This window comes from Hippopotamus amphibius, chromosome 13 (genome assembly GCF_030028045.1).
Source record: "Hippopotamus amphibius kiboko isolate mHipAmp2 chromosome 13, mHipAmp2.hap2, whole genome shotgun sequence".
In the NCBI taxonomy this organism is placed as follows: domain Eukaryota; kingdom Metazoa; phylum Chordata; class Mammalia; order Artiodactyla; family Hippopotamidae; genus Hippopotamus; species Hippopotamus amphibius.
This window is the reverse complement of record NC_080198.1, coordinates 97,270,802-97,290,108: the sequence shown is the minus strand read 5'-3', so window position 1 is coordinate 97,290,108 and position 19,307 is coordinate 97,270,802. Positions and strand designations below refer to the sequence as shown.

Here is a 19,307-nt window from a genome sequence, read left to right as displayed (position 1 = left end):
AAGTGATTGAGTGTGCAGAATTAAATTCTAAAGAACTATTATCTATAATATCTTCATCTAAGCTTACAGTAATAATGACATTCAATTTCAGCTGAGTGTCTGTCATGATATGTTCATGTCTCCAGCGAGGAATTCTTTCTCACCCTTGAATTTGTTGTATCCTCCAAGAAGGCTCTATGGCCCTCTTCTAGCTTGAACTAGACAATCTCAAGTCTCACTACTTTTACCATACCATAATTACAACATATACTAGTTCTAGCCCTGATCTCTCTTCTAAACTGCTAACCAATGTTTTTAATTTCCTAAAAGACATCCTAATCTGGATTGTCTTGCAGATACCTCAGATTTTTATATATTCTTGATATCAGTCATGATACTAATCAAGATATATAATTTGCAAATAATTTCTCCCATTCTGTGTGTTGTCTTTTCACTTTCTTGATGGTTTCCTTTGAAGTGCAAAAGTTTTTAATTTTGATGAAGTCCCGTGTATCTATTTATTCTTTTGCCACTTGTGCTTTGGAGTCAGAGATAGGAAACCATTGCCTAAGCCAAGACACCTCAATTTTTACATAACCTGACTCCAAGGTAAGTGCCCTTTCTATGAGCTCCTAATGGCGCCCACAACAGATCTTAACCACCCTATACACCCATCATCTGCTAACCCGTCTGTCATCCCTACTGGGATCCTTGAGAGTAGGCGGTGACTCATCTCTGTGTGTTCAGAGCCCACTGGACACCTGGCAGGAAGGAGTCTCCTGCAGATGCTGGCTGGGTGATAGGTCGAGTGTGTCAAAGGATCAGAACTTGGGTCACCTGGGACAGTGAACCAGGCGCACAAAATAGAGACATTTTGGTTGTGTCTAGCGGAGACCAAGGAGTCAAATGTTCTGTGTTATTTCCGCTTTGATGTTGACCTGTTCTTGGAGATTTGCATTTGGCTTTGTTCTCTTATCACGTCTGCTGAGTATAAAATAAAGAGAACTGCAAATGAGTATTAAGCACAAGTTTGTGTTGATGAATTTGGATTCCCCATCCAAGTATTCCCAACTGGTTTCTCCTTTTCCCTCTGAGTCTACAGCCTCTAACACTAGCTAGTACTTGCAGAGAGAGGGCTTACCACGTGCCGGGCACTGTTTGAAACACTGTTAACGTGTACGTGCTCAGTTAACCCTCCACACGATACCAAGGATTGGGTTCTAGGAGCTTCCCTACTTTCCAGAGAGTAGATAAGGGACACATCCAAGGTCACACAGCTGGTGAGTGAGAAGGCCAGCACTTCACGCTGGGCAGCTGAGGGCCAGCGTCTCGGTTCCTCGTGTGCTCTGCTCTTTGCTCCGCAGGATATGAAGAGACCACTTTTTTGATATTCCCTCTGGGTTGAGGTATATCCATGAAGACATGTGCTTGTGAATGCTCCCTGAGCAACCTGAGGTCAGGTCTAAGGACAAGGCAGCTGATGTTTGCCTCAAAACCACAGGGCGGCTCTTAGGGCGTATGGGCTATGACATACAGGTCAAGGTCCTGCTCACAAGGAGAAATAAATACCTGCGAGCCAAGGGAGTATATTTTTAGTCACTAAACTTCTAAAACGTCCCATGTGACTTGGATGTCACATTCCTGGCCCATGGACAAGTGAGAGCTACCATGATTGTGTGAATTGATTATCTGTCAGAAGGTACAACAAGGACAGATACGTGGGACCAGACCCTCCCATCACTTGGCCCACTTGACCACAAGCCGAGACTCACACACCTACCGAAACAACCAAAGTGTTTATATCACAGTGATGGGATTTTAGGGACTTTTTCTTTATTTTCCAATATTTTAGAATTACGGCTGTTACAGGTATGGCTCTTACGATCCGGATTGCCTTGCAGATACCTGAGATTTTTATATATTCTCCATTTGGTCATGATATGCAGATAATCAAGATACATGATTTGCAAATCATTTCTCCCATTCTGTGTGTTGTCTTTTCACTTTCTTGACGGTTTCCTTCGAAACGCCAAAGTGTTAAGAAAATTAAAAAAAATTATTTTCTTATGGAAGAAAATAAACTCGAATTAAAGAACAAGAAAAGTGTCCTCAGTAGAATGGAGTAGCAAGTTGTCATGAAGCCATTTTAGGGGACTGACTGAGTGTTCCAACAACTCTTTAGCATGGCTGCAACTTTCCTTGTTATCACGCAATCTCTGGCTTGTTTGGGATGAATATAGGTAACATTTCATAACATCTCATCATAGAAAAAGAAAAGGCATCATCTAAGAAATCAGTGGTTGTGTTTCAGAAATATCGCTAAAGCTTGGACTTTAAAAACGATGAACCATTGGATTAGACTTGCAAACACTTCATTGAGCCATTTGCTCGGTTCTTTCCGCTCCTTTTCCTACCCTGTTACGTGCTTGTCCCTCAGCTACACCCCTAATACGTCTTTCTGTCTTTTACTGGCTTCCTCTCTGCTTCATGGGCCTTTACTCTCAGTTTTTCTCCAAGTATAAGACCATCTTCATTCGGTCTTCTTTCCCTCAGGAAGCAAAGGCACTCTCAAAACTTCAGAACTCACCACAGTAGAAACGCTTCTGAAATCTGTTTCTCCAGGCCAGGTCCCTTCCTCCATGTGCATCTCCAGGGGAGCACATGTTGTGATGCCTCACCAGCATCTCAGATTCACACAAAATCAACCCAGTGCATTCAAAGCACCTCCCAATCCTATTGTCAATTGCTTTCCATGGCTTGTAAAAAACCACCAGGGCTCCTTAGAGTAACACTCAAGGCCCCCACGATCAGATCAGAGTCTATTCTTATCTCTTTCTCTCTTTCCCAGCTATATTCATGGACCCAGCATTGCTGACTCTTGAGATAGACTGAGAATAGGATAGATCTGGGTCAAATCCTGACTCCTCCACACACATGCTCTGTGACCCGGGGAGAGCTTTGTGTCCTCTCTGAACCTCATAAGTCACATGTGAATGAAAATAATAGTTTCCACCTCATAGGGGTGTTGGAATAAGGGCGTGTGATAACATGGGGAAGACCTTGGTAAAATGCCTGGAACCAAGTAGCACTCTAGAAATAGTAGCTATTACTATTAATAACAAGCATTTAACACCTCCTCTGTGCATAGCTCTCTTCTAGAACTTTTGCTGGAAAATTTATATTCTACTTCACTGTCTTTGGTCACCAAGTAGGGATCCCCATTTCTCACCTCCGTGCCAAATTCAGTCTCCAATTCTTTCTCACTGGGACTTCGTAAGCGCCTGGGCCGAGGAGTGGGAATTTCCTGCAGCAATGCACTTTCTGCTTTGGACTAAAAAGTCAAACAGAAAATTATTGCTACATAAAGTCAGTGATGCTATGAAAACCTCAGTCACCATCTTAGGAGAAAATAAATCAGTAAAAAATACACATTATACTTCTTTAAGAGATAAGAACAATGGTTTAGAAGAAAGGATGTCAAATTCTTCTTAAGTATAATTTTCATGTGTGCCAGTGTTAAATACCACATTAACATTTAGAACATGAAAAACAAATTTAATGGTATTAAAATCCATGCAGTTTTGAGCAAACAAAGCAAGCTACACAAGACCGGAAGCACTGCAATCAGCACCAAACAAAATATTCCTGTGGTTTTCTCACCCTTGCAGCCTGTAATTTCTCCCTCATGCGTTCTCTCATGGAAAATTCTGCAAAGCCTGTTCTGGAAGCTGAAGGAATTGGAGGTAAGCCTAAAACAATACAAGAAAATTACTTTAAAACACATTTTTTTTTCCAAAGGGAAGATTGTATTAAAAATTAGCAAGAAAATGTAATTTTATTTTGCAAATTTAGAACTTCACATAGCATTCATGAGATAATGCTGGCAACTGTCCATTTGATGTAATAAGGACACGTCTTGGCTTCTTTAAGAGGAACAGTGAAAACCTCGGTCCTATAAGGGCTGTCACATTGACTTAACTAAGAGTAAAACAAATGACACTTGACTATTCAAGGCACAGACACACTTACCAATTCAATTACCACTGGGAAGAGGTTCTCGAATTTGTTGATTTGAGAAACAGGCTTGTTGGATGGATGGACGGCTATTGATTTCAGGGTTCAGCTTTCAACAGTGCTAATAACTTCAATCAGCGAAACATTTTCTACACAGGCCCAGGCCATAGCCCTGGGCTATCTCATACAGACAGCATATATTTTGTACATATTATTAAACCTATACATAAATATCATGAAATGTTCAGCTGTTACGTGTCGGGCCCTATGATCACGTGTTGAATGCAACTTCTCATCAATCTTAAGCCATCCCTTCTAGGAGGGACCACCAGGCATCTTAGAGATGAAGACTCTGATGGCTTCTGTGATAAGTGACTGGCATTATAAGATTGCACACCTAGGAGGTGGAATGCTTGGGATTTGGTCCCAAATGCTCTACACCATTATGAAAGAGGTGGACATACAGCAAAGTGTTTGGGAGAACAGAATGTTACCATGCTTGGAGCAGAGGGGCTCTACCAGGATGAAGTAGAAGATAAGATTGCTGAATGAGTTTGGGATGAAGTTATGGGGAGCCTCTGATGTCACATGAAGGAGTCTGGAACATATTCTCCATGTGATGGGGATGTCTTGAAGGATTCGGGGAGAGGAGGAAGTGAAGCAGCATGTTCTGAAGCTGCACCTGGGGCTGCAGGCACCAAATGGTTGGGGTGGAGGAACCAGGGACCCCAGCTGGGATGCCCTGATGAGATAATAAAGAGGGAGTAGGTGGGAATAATTGAGAAGGGGACACAAGAAAGACGATACGGTGGTTCCGAGTGACAAAGGGGAGGTGGGGCACTCGTTCTCCCAGCAGTAGCAGCATCTCCTGGGCACTTGGTGGACAGGCAAAGTCTCAGGCCAGGCCCCAGGCAGACCCACCGAATCAGATTCTGGGGGTAGAGCCGCCATCTTGGTGGTTTAAAGGCACGTGCAAGTTGGAGGACCCCCGGTGTAGAGCAAGAAACAGAAGGTGAAGGTGTCTGAGGTTTTGACTGAGGTAAGTACAGGTTTGGGGCTCCTAAGAAAGAAAGAGAAAACAGGAGGGAAGTCAGCCTGGGAGATACTGGGGAGAAGGGGGACCAGTTTGCAGCTGGAATGAGTCTGCGGTGCTGGAAGGATTTGGAAATGTGTGCTTGTCGTGCACCCTGAGCTCCAGGAAGGGGTCCAGACTCCAGGATGAAGAGTTAGGAAGCATTCCTACCGGGGTGATGCTGAGGTTTTGAGAAAACCTTTCCCAAGGAAGAGAGTGCAGGGGAGGCGGCTGACCCGGTAGCCATTGGCACTATTAAGGGAGGAAGGTCAACAAGTGAAAGAAAGAGAAGGCAAGATGCTTTATTAGCAGATAGAAGGAATCATGGCAGCGAGAGGAGGAGATGACGGGCAGAAGCCACTGTGCTGGCCCCTGCGCCTCTGCTTGCACAGACGCGCGATCCTGGGCTTCCGAGCTATTCCTGCAACCTGGCCACTCAGTGCCGAGGCTGGGCTTCCTTTTGTGTCAAAAAAGACGTAAAATCCTCCTTTATCAGGTGCCAACCATGCCACTTCCTCAATGCCTGTATGAAGGCCTGAAATAATCATAGCCAAGATCATCGTCTTGCACGTGCGGGTTGAGGTTCAAGTTCTTTAGAAGACTCTCCATCAGCTAGAAGAAAGCCTTTGGCATTGTTTTCAGCTCACTTAAAAAATCAGATCATTATTTACCATTTTAAAAATCATCTACCCTTGGTAGATCATATCCCCATGTCAAAGTCCCAAGACTTCTCCTGTCTCACATTTGTCATGGTATGAATTTATATATTTGTGTGCTTATTTGATGAGTAGTACCTCCTTCCTCCCAAAGATTCTATGGTCCCCAGACACAGAGGGTGGGCACAGGTGAGTGTCACTAAGTGTGTGTGGACCACCTGGGTGGATAAAGAAGGGCTTCTAGACTGGACCCCTTGGGGCTTTGTCCATCCTGTTCTGTGGCCAATCATCTCTTTGCTTCTGCCCCCAGAGAGCAGCCCTTTTATAGTTAACAAGCAGTCTTTGAACTTGAAAAAACATCTTGTTTATTTACTCCCCCTCCTCTTTTTTTTAAAAAAAGGGATCTAGTTTTTCAAATTGACTTAAAATAGCTACTGCCTACATGGAGCTCATTAGAATAATTTTATGAATTATTCTTTAAAGAGAGACAAGATATTTTATTTAAACATCTCTCTTCTGAATAAAGAAACTGATGGGGCTTCTTTAGCATTAGTTTTAAAAACCTTGAGAAATTCTGAAGTGGTAAAATGTAGTGCTTGCCTGATTTTTTAAAAACTCCATATTAGCGAAAGACATTTGGAGGGTATAAAGATTTCCAAATCTGATCTGTACAGCTAGATGGTGAGGTGTTATTTTCCCAGCTAGCATGTGACCTGCTTGAAGGCAAGGACCGTGTTGGTGACATCTGTACCTGGCACCTTGTAGCACTAAATCAGTGAGGGAAAACACATGAAGGAACCGTGAAGGTGTGAGAGACACTATACTCAAAGAGGGATTTCAAACAAAATAAATGTTATTCTCATTTGGATGAAATCAGATGACAACTTTCTTTTTTTTTAAAGGTAATATTAGTACCATAATAGCCATGGAAACCAAGTGTACCAGTTCACTCCCTTTGACACAATAGCTAATAGGGCTTAAGGAATTTCATTTTTATATTGGTAGACTATAGCAAACGGAGTTTCTTTTTTTTTTTTCAAACGGAGTTTCTGTAAACAGCTAGAAACACTAAGACAGTCCTCATATGACATTTTTCTCCCTTATTGTCAGTTACTCCACTACATGACTAATCAGCTATGTGGTCCCAAACTGTCTCTGTTCGTCCTGGGGATAAGAAGTGATTTGCCAAACTTCAGGAAGGGTCTGATTTCACATGTACTAAAGAGGCTCTGTGACACAGCTAACAAAACCTGGCACGGACAAAGTATCCACAGCATCCAAGAGTGCAATGAAAATGATTTTTTATATTATTAAACATTTGATTCAAGGCCACGCAAGATCTTACGGATAACGAGAGAATTTCAAGACATTCCATTAGAAATATATACATAATGTCGATTAGTGTGAAATACGGATTTCCTTGACCATGTGATGCTTTTCATCAGAGGCAGCAGAAATTACATATTCCTCAACGCTGCACTGGCTGCCCAGCAAACCTGTGAATCCCAAAGCTTCATCAGCCTCGTGTTTGCAAGTGGCTTCCAGATCTTCTCTGTGCTCTTTTTCCTGGCACCTATACTCACTGCACCCCACTTCTCTCTCCTTACAGACTTCACCAAATGGTGACCATGGTCCATTTTTCTTTAAAGCACTTCCATTATACTTGACCTCTCAGAAAACACAACTATCTTCTAATAAAATAGGCATTGCACTTTGAAATAATTTTCCAGTCTTCTCATCTACTGTTCCTGAGTGACAGGTTTTTTTTGTTTGTTTTTGTTTTGTTTTGTTTTTTAATGGAGAAGTCATTTCCTAAAGTCTTTACTCCACCATCTGGAGGTGCTCCCCTCTTTCCCTTCCTTTTACAGACATTCCCACACATCTTGATAGGCCATTTGTTCTGTGACTTGCACTGCTCAGACCAGAGCTCTCTTTATACCCTGGGGTGTACAAGGACTTTCCAAGGACTTGACATAAAATAAGAAATACGGTTCAGCCGGCCCTTTGAGTCCACAGGTTCTGCTGGTTCAAGCAGCCATGGATACAAAATATTTGAAAAAAGTTCAAGAAATTTTCAAAAAGCAAGACTTGAATTTGCTGCAAACCAGCAACTATTTACATAGCATTTACATTGTATTAAGTATGATTAATAATCAAGAGATCATTTAAAGTATACAGGATGATGTGTGTAGGTTATATGCAAATTCTATGCCATTTTATATAAGGGACCTGAGCATCGATGGATTTTGCTACCCATCGGGCAGGGTGGGGGGGTGGGTGGGGTCTTGGAACCAGTCCCTGTGGTTACTGAGGAATGACTCGCTTGGCTTGGATTTGGGTTAGTACTATCTGAACTCACAGATTGTTGAATAGGTGACCGTGCCTATGATTCTTGTTTAATTACCTCCCTCTTCTACCTTTCTACTCCAGTTAAAGAATGCGGTTCTAAAAGCTTTTATGTATTTATTTTACTTTTTATGATTAATACATACGGACCAAATTTTACAGAGCCTTTCTGTCTTCATCAGTTGTGCATTATTGATGTTGATAATAAATAACTCAATCAGAAATTCAATTTGTTAAGATGGAAAGCAATACAAAATTTTTAAGCATAGAAATATATTTTAAATTCTGTGGGGGAAATGGAATGAAGCCGTTGGGGAAGAAAAGGGAATGATGTGAAATTTCCAACTGTTGGGGGAGAGCTGGTTTATTATTTTTGAAACAGAGGATAGTGGTTCTTAAATCACTGTGCCATTTAGATTCCTTTGGATGCTTTAAGAGGGACCTAACAGTTTTATTCTAAAACATTAATATTTACAACATGCCATCAGTCAGATCTTTTGCAAATATTTAAAAGCATGATGGAAACTTTTGATGGCAACTTACATACAAGCATCATTCTTACAGGAGATCATGGACAAAAGGGTTGGGAGAGCACTGGCCTGAACCGCCTTTACACTCTTGCTTCTCTTCTCCCATCAGAAATCATTTCCCACTGTTGTAAAATTCCAGGGGTAGGATGTAAATATGGAGTTTAGGGGTAGGGAGAGCATAGGATGGAAGCCAGCTCGATTTCAGTAGGAAAAACTGGAGGGAAGCAGAGGCCATCATCGTAAAGCCTTGAGAGGAAAAACGTAATGAGTGAGACAACCAGTTGGACCATCCCCAACTTCTAACCTACTTCACGTGGATGTTAAGAGTTTGGGATATCCTTTCAGCCAACACAAGACTTCTTCAGCTGTCAGGCAGGAAAACCCAGCACTGGAAAAGGGCCTGGGGTTAGTGGTGATCGTCACTAGGGTGTAAGAATGTGGGTGCTGACTTTCTTCTATTTCCTTCTCCTGATTTTCTAATTTCATTAAACAGATGAGTATCATTTGTGAAAATTTTACTACACAAAATGGAAGTCAAAACAGGCTAAGACATAAAAAGGAACGAAATTAAGTTATTTGCGGTGAGGTGGATGGACCTAGAGTCTGTCATACAGAGTGAAGTAAGTCAGAAAGAGAAAAACAAATACCATATGCTAACGCATATATATGGAACCTAAAAAAAGTGGTACTGATGAACCCAGTGGCAGGGCAAGAATAAAGATGCAGATGTAAAGAATGGACTTGAGGACAAGGGGCAGGGTGGGAGGGGCGGGACAGAAGCTGGGATGAAGTGAGAGAGCAGCATTGACATGTATACACTACCAAATGTAAAATAGATGGCTAGTGGGAAGATGCTGCATAACAAAGGGAGATCAGTGATGACCTAGAGGGGTGGGATAGGGAGGGTGGGAGGGAGGCTCAAGAGGGAGGGGATATGGGGATATATGTATAAATACAGCTGATTCACTTTGTTGTACAGTGGAAACTGGTACAACATTGTAAAGCACTTACACTCCAATAAAGATCTGAAGAAAAAAATAATAAATGCCAACCGATGCCACAAAACACAACCAAAAACCAAAAACCAAAAAAAAAAAAAAACACCCCACCAAAAACAGGCTGAGAACAGTGGGCTCTGCCCTGGGGAACCCAGCGCTACTGAAAGTTCACACATGTTGAGGGTCTGCAGGGGTTTCTTTGGTCAATTTCTTGTTTTCCGGTTCTTTCTTTCAAAGTCCCATTAACATTTTTATTTTATATTAACTGAAAACTCAGATCCTTATTCTTGCATCTAAGTCTCTGACCCGGGGGGCTTGGACCTCAGGATTTCGGCTCTGCCTGCTGCCCTTTCCTGCTTCTTTGTGCTTCAGCACACCTCCCAGGCTTGGAGATTATTATGGACTGACTGTTTTTGTCCCCCACAAGTTCCCACGTTGAAGCCCTACCCCCCAATGTGATGGTATTTGGAGGCGGGACCTTTGGGAGGTAAATAGGTTTAGATGAGGTCATTCAGAGTGGGGTCCTCATGATGTGATTAGTTTCCCTATAAGAAGAGGAAGAGAGACCAGAGCTCTCTCTCTCTCCACCACATGAGGACACAGTGAGAAGGGCCATTGGCCAGCCAGGAGAGGCCTCTCACTAGGAATGGAATCATCCTACACCTTGATTTAGACTCCCAGCCTCTAGAACCATGAGAACTCAATGTCTGCTGTTCAAGCCATCAGTCTATGGTATTTCCTTATAGCAGCTGGAGTCGCCTGAGACAGGGACCATCAGTCTGGACAAGACAAGTCTTGGCCAGCCCTTCCGTTTGTCCCTGTGCTCCAGCATGACCGTGGTGATGGAACAGGGCAAGGGGGTCTCAAACAGAACTGAGACTCTGAAAAGTGGTAAAGAACATAGTAGATATACTTTGATATGACAATTGTGCCTTGGGTTGAGACTTCCACATTGCCTTGGGCAGAGTGGAAAAAACATCCACAGCACCAGGAGGGCCAGGTACTGGGTGGGAGATGCCAGGGTAACCGTGAGTGGTCTCAGAACAAGCTTCTCAAGCCCTTAAGAGGGGAAACAATAGGGAAAGCTTCTGAACTTGGAATATTTTTGTGGGAGTTCATCTCTAACAGGATACTAGTATATGTTCTACTCAACCCACTCTTAGAAGTGCTAAGTTAGAGAATCTAGTTCAAGCATTCAACTAAGAAATTTTTATTGAGCACCTATTGTGTGTACAAGGCAGTAAGGATAGAACAGTGAACAAAACAAATATCCCCACCTTCCTGGAGTGTGTTTGCTTGTGGGGAAGATAAACAACAAAGTAGTATATGGAGTATGTCAGACAGGGGTAGGTGTATGGAGACAAACAGAGCTGGTTTAGGGATAAGGAGGGCCAGGAGGAAGGCGTGTGTTGTAGTGTGGGGAGGCCAAGCAAGACTTTCAAGGTGACATTGGAGCAGGGGAAGGAAACGAGGGGTCAAGTCAGGTGGGTAGCTGGGGGATGGGCATTTTAGCTATCAGTCACATCTGGTGCAAAGACTCTGAGGCAGGGCCATCCTAATGTGAGACTAGAGCGGAAAGGGGAGCCATGAGGGGTAGGAGATGGAATCCAGGATATCAGGTCATAGAGATACGGGGGAGACAAACTGTGTATGTCATTCTGCAGAACTTGACTTTAACTCTGAGTCAGTTGAGAACCATCGGAGGATTTGAAGAGCAGAGTAATGTGACCTGACTTTTATAAGACCACTCTAGCTGCTGGGGTGAGAATGGAGGGTGAGAATAGGAGCAGGGACATCAGTTAGGAGGCTTTTGCAACACTTTTTAAAATAATTGCAACACTTTAGATAAGAGTTGAAGACAGCCTGGATCAGGATGGTAGTGGGGGAGGAAGTGAGCAATGGTCATATTTTCCATCTATTCTGAAGTACAGCAAACAGGACTTATCGATAGACTGGAAGTCGGTACATAGAAAGACAAGAGTTAAGGATGGCTATAAGTTTCTGATCCAAGCAACAGAAAAAATGAAATGTCTATTTAGTGAAATGGGAATGACAAGGATTTCCTTACCCTCATGACATCTTTTAACAAGCTTCACAGACTTCCAAGAGGAGAAACAGTATGTAAAGCTTCTGAAATTGGAAGATTTTTGTAGGAGAAACGGGTTAGGGTTGGAAGAAGGAGATCAGAAGCTCAGTTTCAGTCGAGTAAAATTTGGGTTGTCTCAAAATAGATCATGGACCTAACTAAATGTAAGAGCTAAAATCAGAAAACTTCCAGAAGAAAATATAGGAGAAAATGTTCATGACCTTGGGTTGGGCAAAGAATTTTTAGATGCAATCCATCATGGAAGAAAAGTGATAAATTTGACTCCACCAAGATGAAAACCTTTTGTACTTCAAAAGACACCAAGAAAATAAAAAGATTAGACATTTACTTGAAGAAAATATTTGCAAATTATATACCTGATAAAATACTTGTATCCAGAATATATAGAGAACACTTACAATTTCACAGTAAGACGAAGAATCCAATTCATGTGTAAAAATTTAAATTGACATTGTACTAAGATGATATACAAATAACTAATGAGCATATGAAAAAATACTCCATATCATGAATCACTAGGGAAATACAAGTTAAAAGCACAATGAAATACCACTGTACACACATTATAAATGCTAAAATTGAAGACAGATAATATCAATTGTTGGCAAGGAAGTGGAGAAACTGAAACTCTTGCAAACTGTTGACAGGAGAGTAAAATGATACCACCAGTTTGTAAAACAGATTAGCACTTTCTTGCAAAGTTAAATATACACCTATCAGGACTTCCCTGGTGGCGCAGTGGTTACGAATCCACCTGCAGGGGACACGGGTTTGAGCCCTGGCCCGGGAAGATCCCACATGCCACGGAGTAACTAAGCCTGTGTGCCACAACTACTGAGCCCACGTGCTGCAACTACTGAAGCCCACATGCCTAGATCCTGTTCTCCGCAACAAGAGAAGCCAACACAATGAGAAGCCCATGCACCATAACGAAGAGTAGCTCCTGCTCGCAGCAACTAGAGAAAGCCTGCACACAGCAACGAAGACCCAACACAGCTGATAAGTAAATAAATAAATTATAAAAAATAATGAGTAGTAGATTTTTAAAAGAATATACACTTATCATGTGACCAGTTCATAGAAGCATTATTTATAATAGGCCCAAACTGGAAATAATCCAAATATTCAACAGGTGAATGAATGAATAAAATGTCATATACCCATATGATGGAATATAATTCAGCAGTAAAAAGGAAAAAAATGTGCGTATATGCTACAATGCTTCTACATGTCAAAAAGCATTATGCTAAGTGAGAGAAGTCAGACCCAAAACACTACATGTTGTCTGATTCTATCCGCGTGAAATGTCTAGAAAAGGCATATTTATAGGAATATAAAACAAATCAGTGTTTGTCTAGGGAGAGGCTGTAAGCACACATGAGGGAACTTTTTGGGGCAATGAAGATGTTGTAAAACTGGATTTTGGTGATGGTTGCACAGGTCTACAAATTTACTAAAAATCATTGACTCGTATACTTACAAAGGGTGAATTTTATGTTATACAAATTATACTTCAAGAAATCTATTAAAAATGCAGGTTGTCTCCAGTTTGTAAGGCAGAAAGAGAGACACAGATGTTGAGAACAAACATATGGACACCAATGGGGAAAGAAGGGGGGGAGAAGGGGGAGCTGGGAGGGGATGAATTGGGGGATTGGGATTGCCATATATACACTACTAACAAGAAAAAAATACAAAATTGTACACTTTAAATATACGCAGTTTATTGTATGTCAATTGTATCTCAATAAAAGTTCTTAAAGAAAAAAACATGCTGTGTCTTATGTGATACGCAAAAATGGGTGTTGAGTAGGTAGCTGCACATTTAGTATAAAAGAGGCCCGGATTGGGGATAAAAGTTGGGGACTGATAAGTTATATGTACAAAATCTATACAATAGAATTTAAGGTCTTGAGATGACAGATGGCGTCTTTTTTGAAAGATGTCAAACATTATAATATCCAGAAAAAAATTTCATCCAATACAGCGTATGATTTATTTTTACTTAGATAAATATTTTACTTAAACTGTAATTCGGTCCCCCCAGTACCACACGAGGTTGTAAACTCCAGAGCTGATGAACTTTTGACATTTCCTACGTTCCCCAGTGGGCACCCTCTGACTAGAACGTTCTTTCCTGCTGGGCTCCAAGGTAACTCCCAAGACCAGCTTCTTTGGGCGGTTCTCCTGTTGTCTTATACTGCACTTTGTAATATTTGTTTCCTGGGTCAGTCTCTCCAGATCTTGGTGACTTTTAAAAAGTATGCCTAAAATAAATGATCTCTTTGCTTTCATTTGCATCCAATTTCACCAGATTCTGAACTTCATTTTCAACCAATACTGAGAAATTGGCTCTGAAATGATGCTTTAATCAGAGAAACTAACACGAAATGAATGGAAAACAGATGTCAGTGATGAAGAAATTTACGTTCATAAGAAACTACTTAACTTTCAATGGTTCCTCCCTTAAGAGATGGTGCAAGTTGGAATCGTGGGGGAAATGTGTGTACTTTTTTCCTAGATGTTTATTTGATTTGGAACGAAGTTCCTGCTAGTGAAACGCTTTCTGTATTTGGAATGTCATGACTATGCATATGTTTGAATAGCAGATTAGAAGCCAAAGCTTTCAGTGCATGGGTTTATGCTGCCATTCATCAGGGAGGTGGCCCCTCTGGGCATGTGCCTGGTGCAGTGGGGGAGGCCATATCATCAAGGGTGCTGGTATCTGAGTATTTGAATACAGTCAGGACTTGACAGCACTTTGAGCCCTGTAGGAATGCTATAGTATAGAGGGGGTCATGGGTTCAAGGTCAAAAGCTGGGGTGGTAGCACTGAGTGACAAGCCAGACCCAGGAGAGGTTTGGGGAATGAACCATCAAGAGGGACTTAAAGATTTAGATTCAGGTGAGCAGGTTTGGTTGGAAGATGTGGTGGGCATGGTAAGGGTGTAGTCGTGAGCATACAGAAACCAGAGCATGGCTGTGGGTAACATGCAAGGAGCACTGTATCTTTCCTGGGCAACTGTAAACCATTATCTTTAAAGACCAATCAGAGCTAAGACTTGCCAGTGTAGAATGATGCTGTAGTGCAGCAACTAAGGACGCAGGCTCTCTTAGTATGATAATCTGAGGGAACTATATTCAATATCCTGTGATAAACCATAATGGAAAAGAATATGAAAAAGAATATATATACTTATATATGTACGACAATCACTTTACTGTACAGCAGAAATTAACACATTATAAATCAACTATACGTAAATAAAATAAATTAAAAAAAAATAAAAAAATAAAGAGAACACAGGTTCCTGAGGTCTGCAGGGTGGAGTGTGAGTTCTGGCTCCTCCACCTCTAGCTGTTGGTTCTCTCTGAAGCTTAGTTTCCTAAATTATAAAGCAACGCCTGATGACAGGGCTGTTCCGAGGAAAGTAATGCATGTAACGACCTCAGCGTAGTGCCAGCCGTATCATAATGCTCAAAAGAGGTAATTATTTTTGTTAGTTTTTTAGCATCAAGTTCTTCTTCCAGCTGGAGAAGGCAACTATGTGTGAGCCAGACCCTCTGCGGGGTGCCTTCTGGGTATCATCTGATTTCACTGTCATAACAGCTGCACGAAGCCAAGGCTTTTATGATCCTCGTTTTTATCGATATAAACGAGGCTCCTGTGGTTGAGGGAGACTAGGCTGCTGCTCAGCGTCCCATGACCGAAAGTAGTAACAGGTAGTAGTGAGTCCGATGTCAGTTTCTATGGGTTTCAAGGAATGTTTGATGACTTGAAATGCTGTTTATGTCTCTTAATCTTGGGCAACATAATGGGGTATGAGTAAGAAAGAGAATGAGGAATCTTGATGGAAATCTTATCAGAAAGCTTGCTGTATGGCTCAGAACATGGTATTAAGCTCTCAGAGTTCAAGGTTGTCAGATTTATCATCTGTTTGTCTCTTTCCTTTTCTTTCTTCCTTTCTCTCTCTTTCTTTTTCTCTCTCTCTCTTTCTTTCTTTCTTTCTTTCTTTCTTTCTTTCCTTTCTTTCTTTCTTTCTTTCTTTCTTTCTTTCTTTCTTTCTTTCTTTCTTTCTTTTCTTTCTTTCTTTCTTTCTCTCCCTCTCTCTCTCTCTTTCTTTCTTTCTTCTTTCCTTCTTCCTTCCTTCCTTTCTTCTTTCTTTTCCTTCCTTCCTTCCTTCTTTCCTCCTTCCCTTCCTTCCTTCTCTCTCTGTCTCTCTCTCTGGGGGAGAAGAGGATGCCTCAGATAAACCAATAAGTGCTTAGTGAAGAAAAATACAATGAAATCATATGAGCTTTAAAAGTTTCACAGCCTTCCTAGCAAAAAGTTCTGGTTTGGAATAGGGAAACCACCGAATCTGAGGTTTTGCCTAGAAAAATGTAGGTAAGTAGTATTTATAAATTGGTCGTGAGAAACAGCCTCTTGAACCATTTATTAGTCCTAGCCCAAGTTGGCTGGGGCGGAGCCAGGATAGTTCAACCTATGAAAATCAATCGATGTAATACATCTCATTAACAGAACAAAGGACAAAAACCACATGAGCATCTCAATTGATACAGAAAAAGCATTTGACAAAATTCAACATCCTTTCATGATAAAAAACATTCAACAAACTAGGAACAGAAGGAAATTACTTCAACATGGTGAAGGCCGTATATGAAAGGCCCACATACTCAGTGGTGGGAAATTGAAAGCATATCTTCTAAGATCAGGAACAAGGCAGGGATGTCCCCCTCTTTACTTCTATTCAACATAGTACTGGAAATCCAAGCCAGAGCAATTAGGCAAGTGCTACAGACTGAATGTTTGTGTCTTTCCAAAATTGATATGTTCAAGTTTAAGCCCAAGTGTGATGGTATTTGAAGATGGGGCTTTTGAGAGGTGATAAGGTCATGAGGGTGGAACTTTTATGAATGGGATTAGTGCCTTTATGAAAAAGACCCCAGAGAGCTCCCTTGCCCCTTCTACCATGTGAGAACACAGCAAGAAGACAGCCACTTACGAACAAAAAACAGGCTCTCCCTATCAGACACCAAATCTGCTGGTGCCTTTATCTTGGACTTCTCAGGCTCCAGAACTGTGAGAATAAATTTCTGCTGCTTATAAACTACCCAGTCTATAATATCTTATATTAACAGAGCAAAAAGACTAAGACAGGAAGAAAAAGTTACAAAAGGCATCCAAATTGGGAAAGGAGTAAAATTACTTCTGTTTGCAGGTGACATGGTCTTACATAGAGAAAACTCTCAAGATCTACACACACACACACACACACACACAAATTGTCAAAACCAATAAGCAAATTCAGCAAAGTTGCAGCATAGGAAATCAATATTCAAAAATCAGTTGTGTTTCTATACACTAACAATGAAACATGTGAAAAGGAAGTTAAGAAAACAATTCCATTTACAATAGCATGAAAAGAATAAAACACTTAGGAATAAACTTAACCAAAGAGGCAAAAGACTTGTACACTGTAAACTATGAAACACTGCTGAAAGAAATTAAAGAAGACACAAACAAATGGAAAGCTATACCATGTTCATAGATTAGAAAACAATATTGTTAAAATGTCAATACTACCCAAGGCAATCAACAGATTTAATGCAATCCCTATCACAATCTCAGTGGCATTTTTCTCATAAAAAGAAAAATTCATCCTAAAACTCATATGGAATATTAATGGACCCTGGAATAGCCAAATCAATTTTTAAAAAGTAGAACAAAGTTGGAGGCTCAGACTTCCTGATTTCAAAACATATTACAGCAATTAAAACAGTGTGGTACTGGCATAAAGACAGGCATAGAGATCAATGGGATAGAACAGAGATCCCAGAAATAAAACCTTGCATATGTGGTCAAACAATCCTCAACAAGGATGCCAAAGCCACTTAATGGAGAAAAGACAGTATCTTCAATAAATGGTGTTGGGAAACTGGCTGTCCACATTCAAAAGAATAAAGTTGACCCTTACCTTACACAAATAAACCCAAAATGGATTAAAGACCTAAATGTAAGACCTAAAATTTTAAAACTTCTAGAATAAAACACAGAGGGAATCTTCATGACGTTGAGTTTGGAAACGATTTCTTGGATGTGACACCAAAAGCACAGGCAACAAAAGCAAAAACAGACAAATGGGACTGCCTCAAACTTGAAAACGTCTTTGCATCAAAGGACACACTCAACAGACTATAAAGACAAATTATGGAATGGGAGAAAATATTTGCAAATTATATATCTGATAAGGGATTATTACCCAGAACATATAAAGAACTCCCACAACTCAACAATAATGAAAACAAATAATTTGATTAGAAAATGGAAAAAGGTAGACATTTCTCCAAATATGATACACAAATGGTTAACAAGCATAAGAAAAGATGGTCAACATCACTACAATCCAGAGAAATGCAAATCAAAATCACAATGAGATAGCACCTCATACCCATTAGGGTGACTGCTATAAAAAAAGAACCCCAAACAAACGGAAAATAACAACTGTTGGGAAGGACGTGGAGAAACTGGAATCTTTGTGTATTCTTTGTGGGAATGTAGAATTTTGGTGCACCCACTATGGAAAGCAGTATAATGGTTTCTCAAAAAACTCAAGATAGAAATACCATAGGAACCAGCTATCGCACGTCTTTGTACGTATCCGAAAGAATTAAAAGCAGGATCTTGAAGAGGTATTTGTATGTTCATATTGAAAGCAGCATTATTAGCAAGTCAAGAGGTAGAAGCAACCCAGATGTTCACGAAGGATAAATGGATAAACAATGTGGTCTATATATGGGATATTATTCAGCCTTAAAAGGGAAGGGATTTCTGTCACAGGCTACAATATGGATGAAACTTGCAGACTTGATGCTACGTGAAACTAGTCAGTCACAAAGACAAAGACTGTGTGATTCTACTTATATGAGGCATCTAAAGTAATCAAATTCATAGACACAGAGAGTAGAATGGTGGTTGCCAGGGGCCGAGGGGAGGAAAAATGGGGAGTTACTGTTTAATAGGGGTAGCATTTCAGTTTTACAAAATGAAGTAATTCTGGAGATCTAGTGCACAACACTGTGCATATAGTTAAGTCTACTGAACTGTACATTTAAAGATTACAATGGAAAATTTTATGTGTTTTTACAATTAAAATATTCTGGGAAAGACAAAAAAGAAAAAAGTGTGGCAAAGTCTTGTTACTCCTTGGACAGGATGAAGTTCACTGGATTTTTTATTTCTGTGCATGTTTGAATTTTCACAATGAAAAATAGAGGCCCCCGAGGGTATTATGTTTAGGATCATAATAACTTGGCAATTGCCTTGGTGACATCTGAGTTACTTTGAGAATATCAAAGCATACACATTAAGCCTTAATAGATGAGCTGAAATGTTGTCAGTAGAGGAAATAAAGTTATGTTTCCAGTTTTGCTGGAGAAAAAATAATAAGTGGTCGAGGAGGAAATGTGCTTGGGTGATGAAAATTCCTTTCACTAGAAAGCAAGCAGCTTGCTTGATCTCACTGCAGAACCATGTTCTCCACTCCCTGTGTTCTTACAGCAAGGATGTGGGGGAGAGTGTAGAAGATTCTCGTGTGACCTTGGC

The 19,307-nt window shown here is 40.8% G+C and overlaps 1 protein-coding gene across 7 annotated transcripts in view; it reads right to left on the bottom strand.

Moving 5' to 3' along the window:
• Positions 1-19,307, bottom strand: part of CC2D2A (coiled-coil and C2 domain containing 2A) — a 125,780-nt gene that overhangs the window by 90,934 nt on the left and 15,539 nt on the right. For all 7 annotated transcript variants that reach the window (XR_009048752.1, XR_009048751.1, XR_009048753.1 and 4 more), the window contains 2 exons: positions 3,640-3,728; positions 3,209-3,310 (listed from right to left, as the gene is read on the bottom strand). Coding sequence is in view for 3 of the 7 variants with exons in the window: in XM_057705476.1 (XP_057561459.1) it covers positions 3,209-3,310; positions 3,640-3,728 (191 nt within the window). In the remaining 4 variants the exon portion in view is untranslated. The remainder of the gene's footprint in view (positions 1-3,208; positions 3,311-3,639; positions 3,729-19,307) is intronic.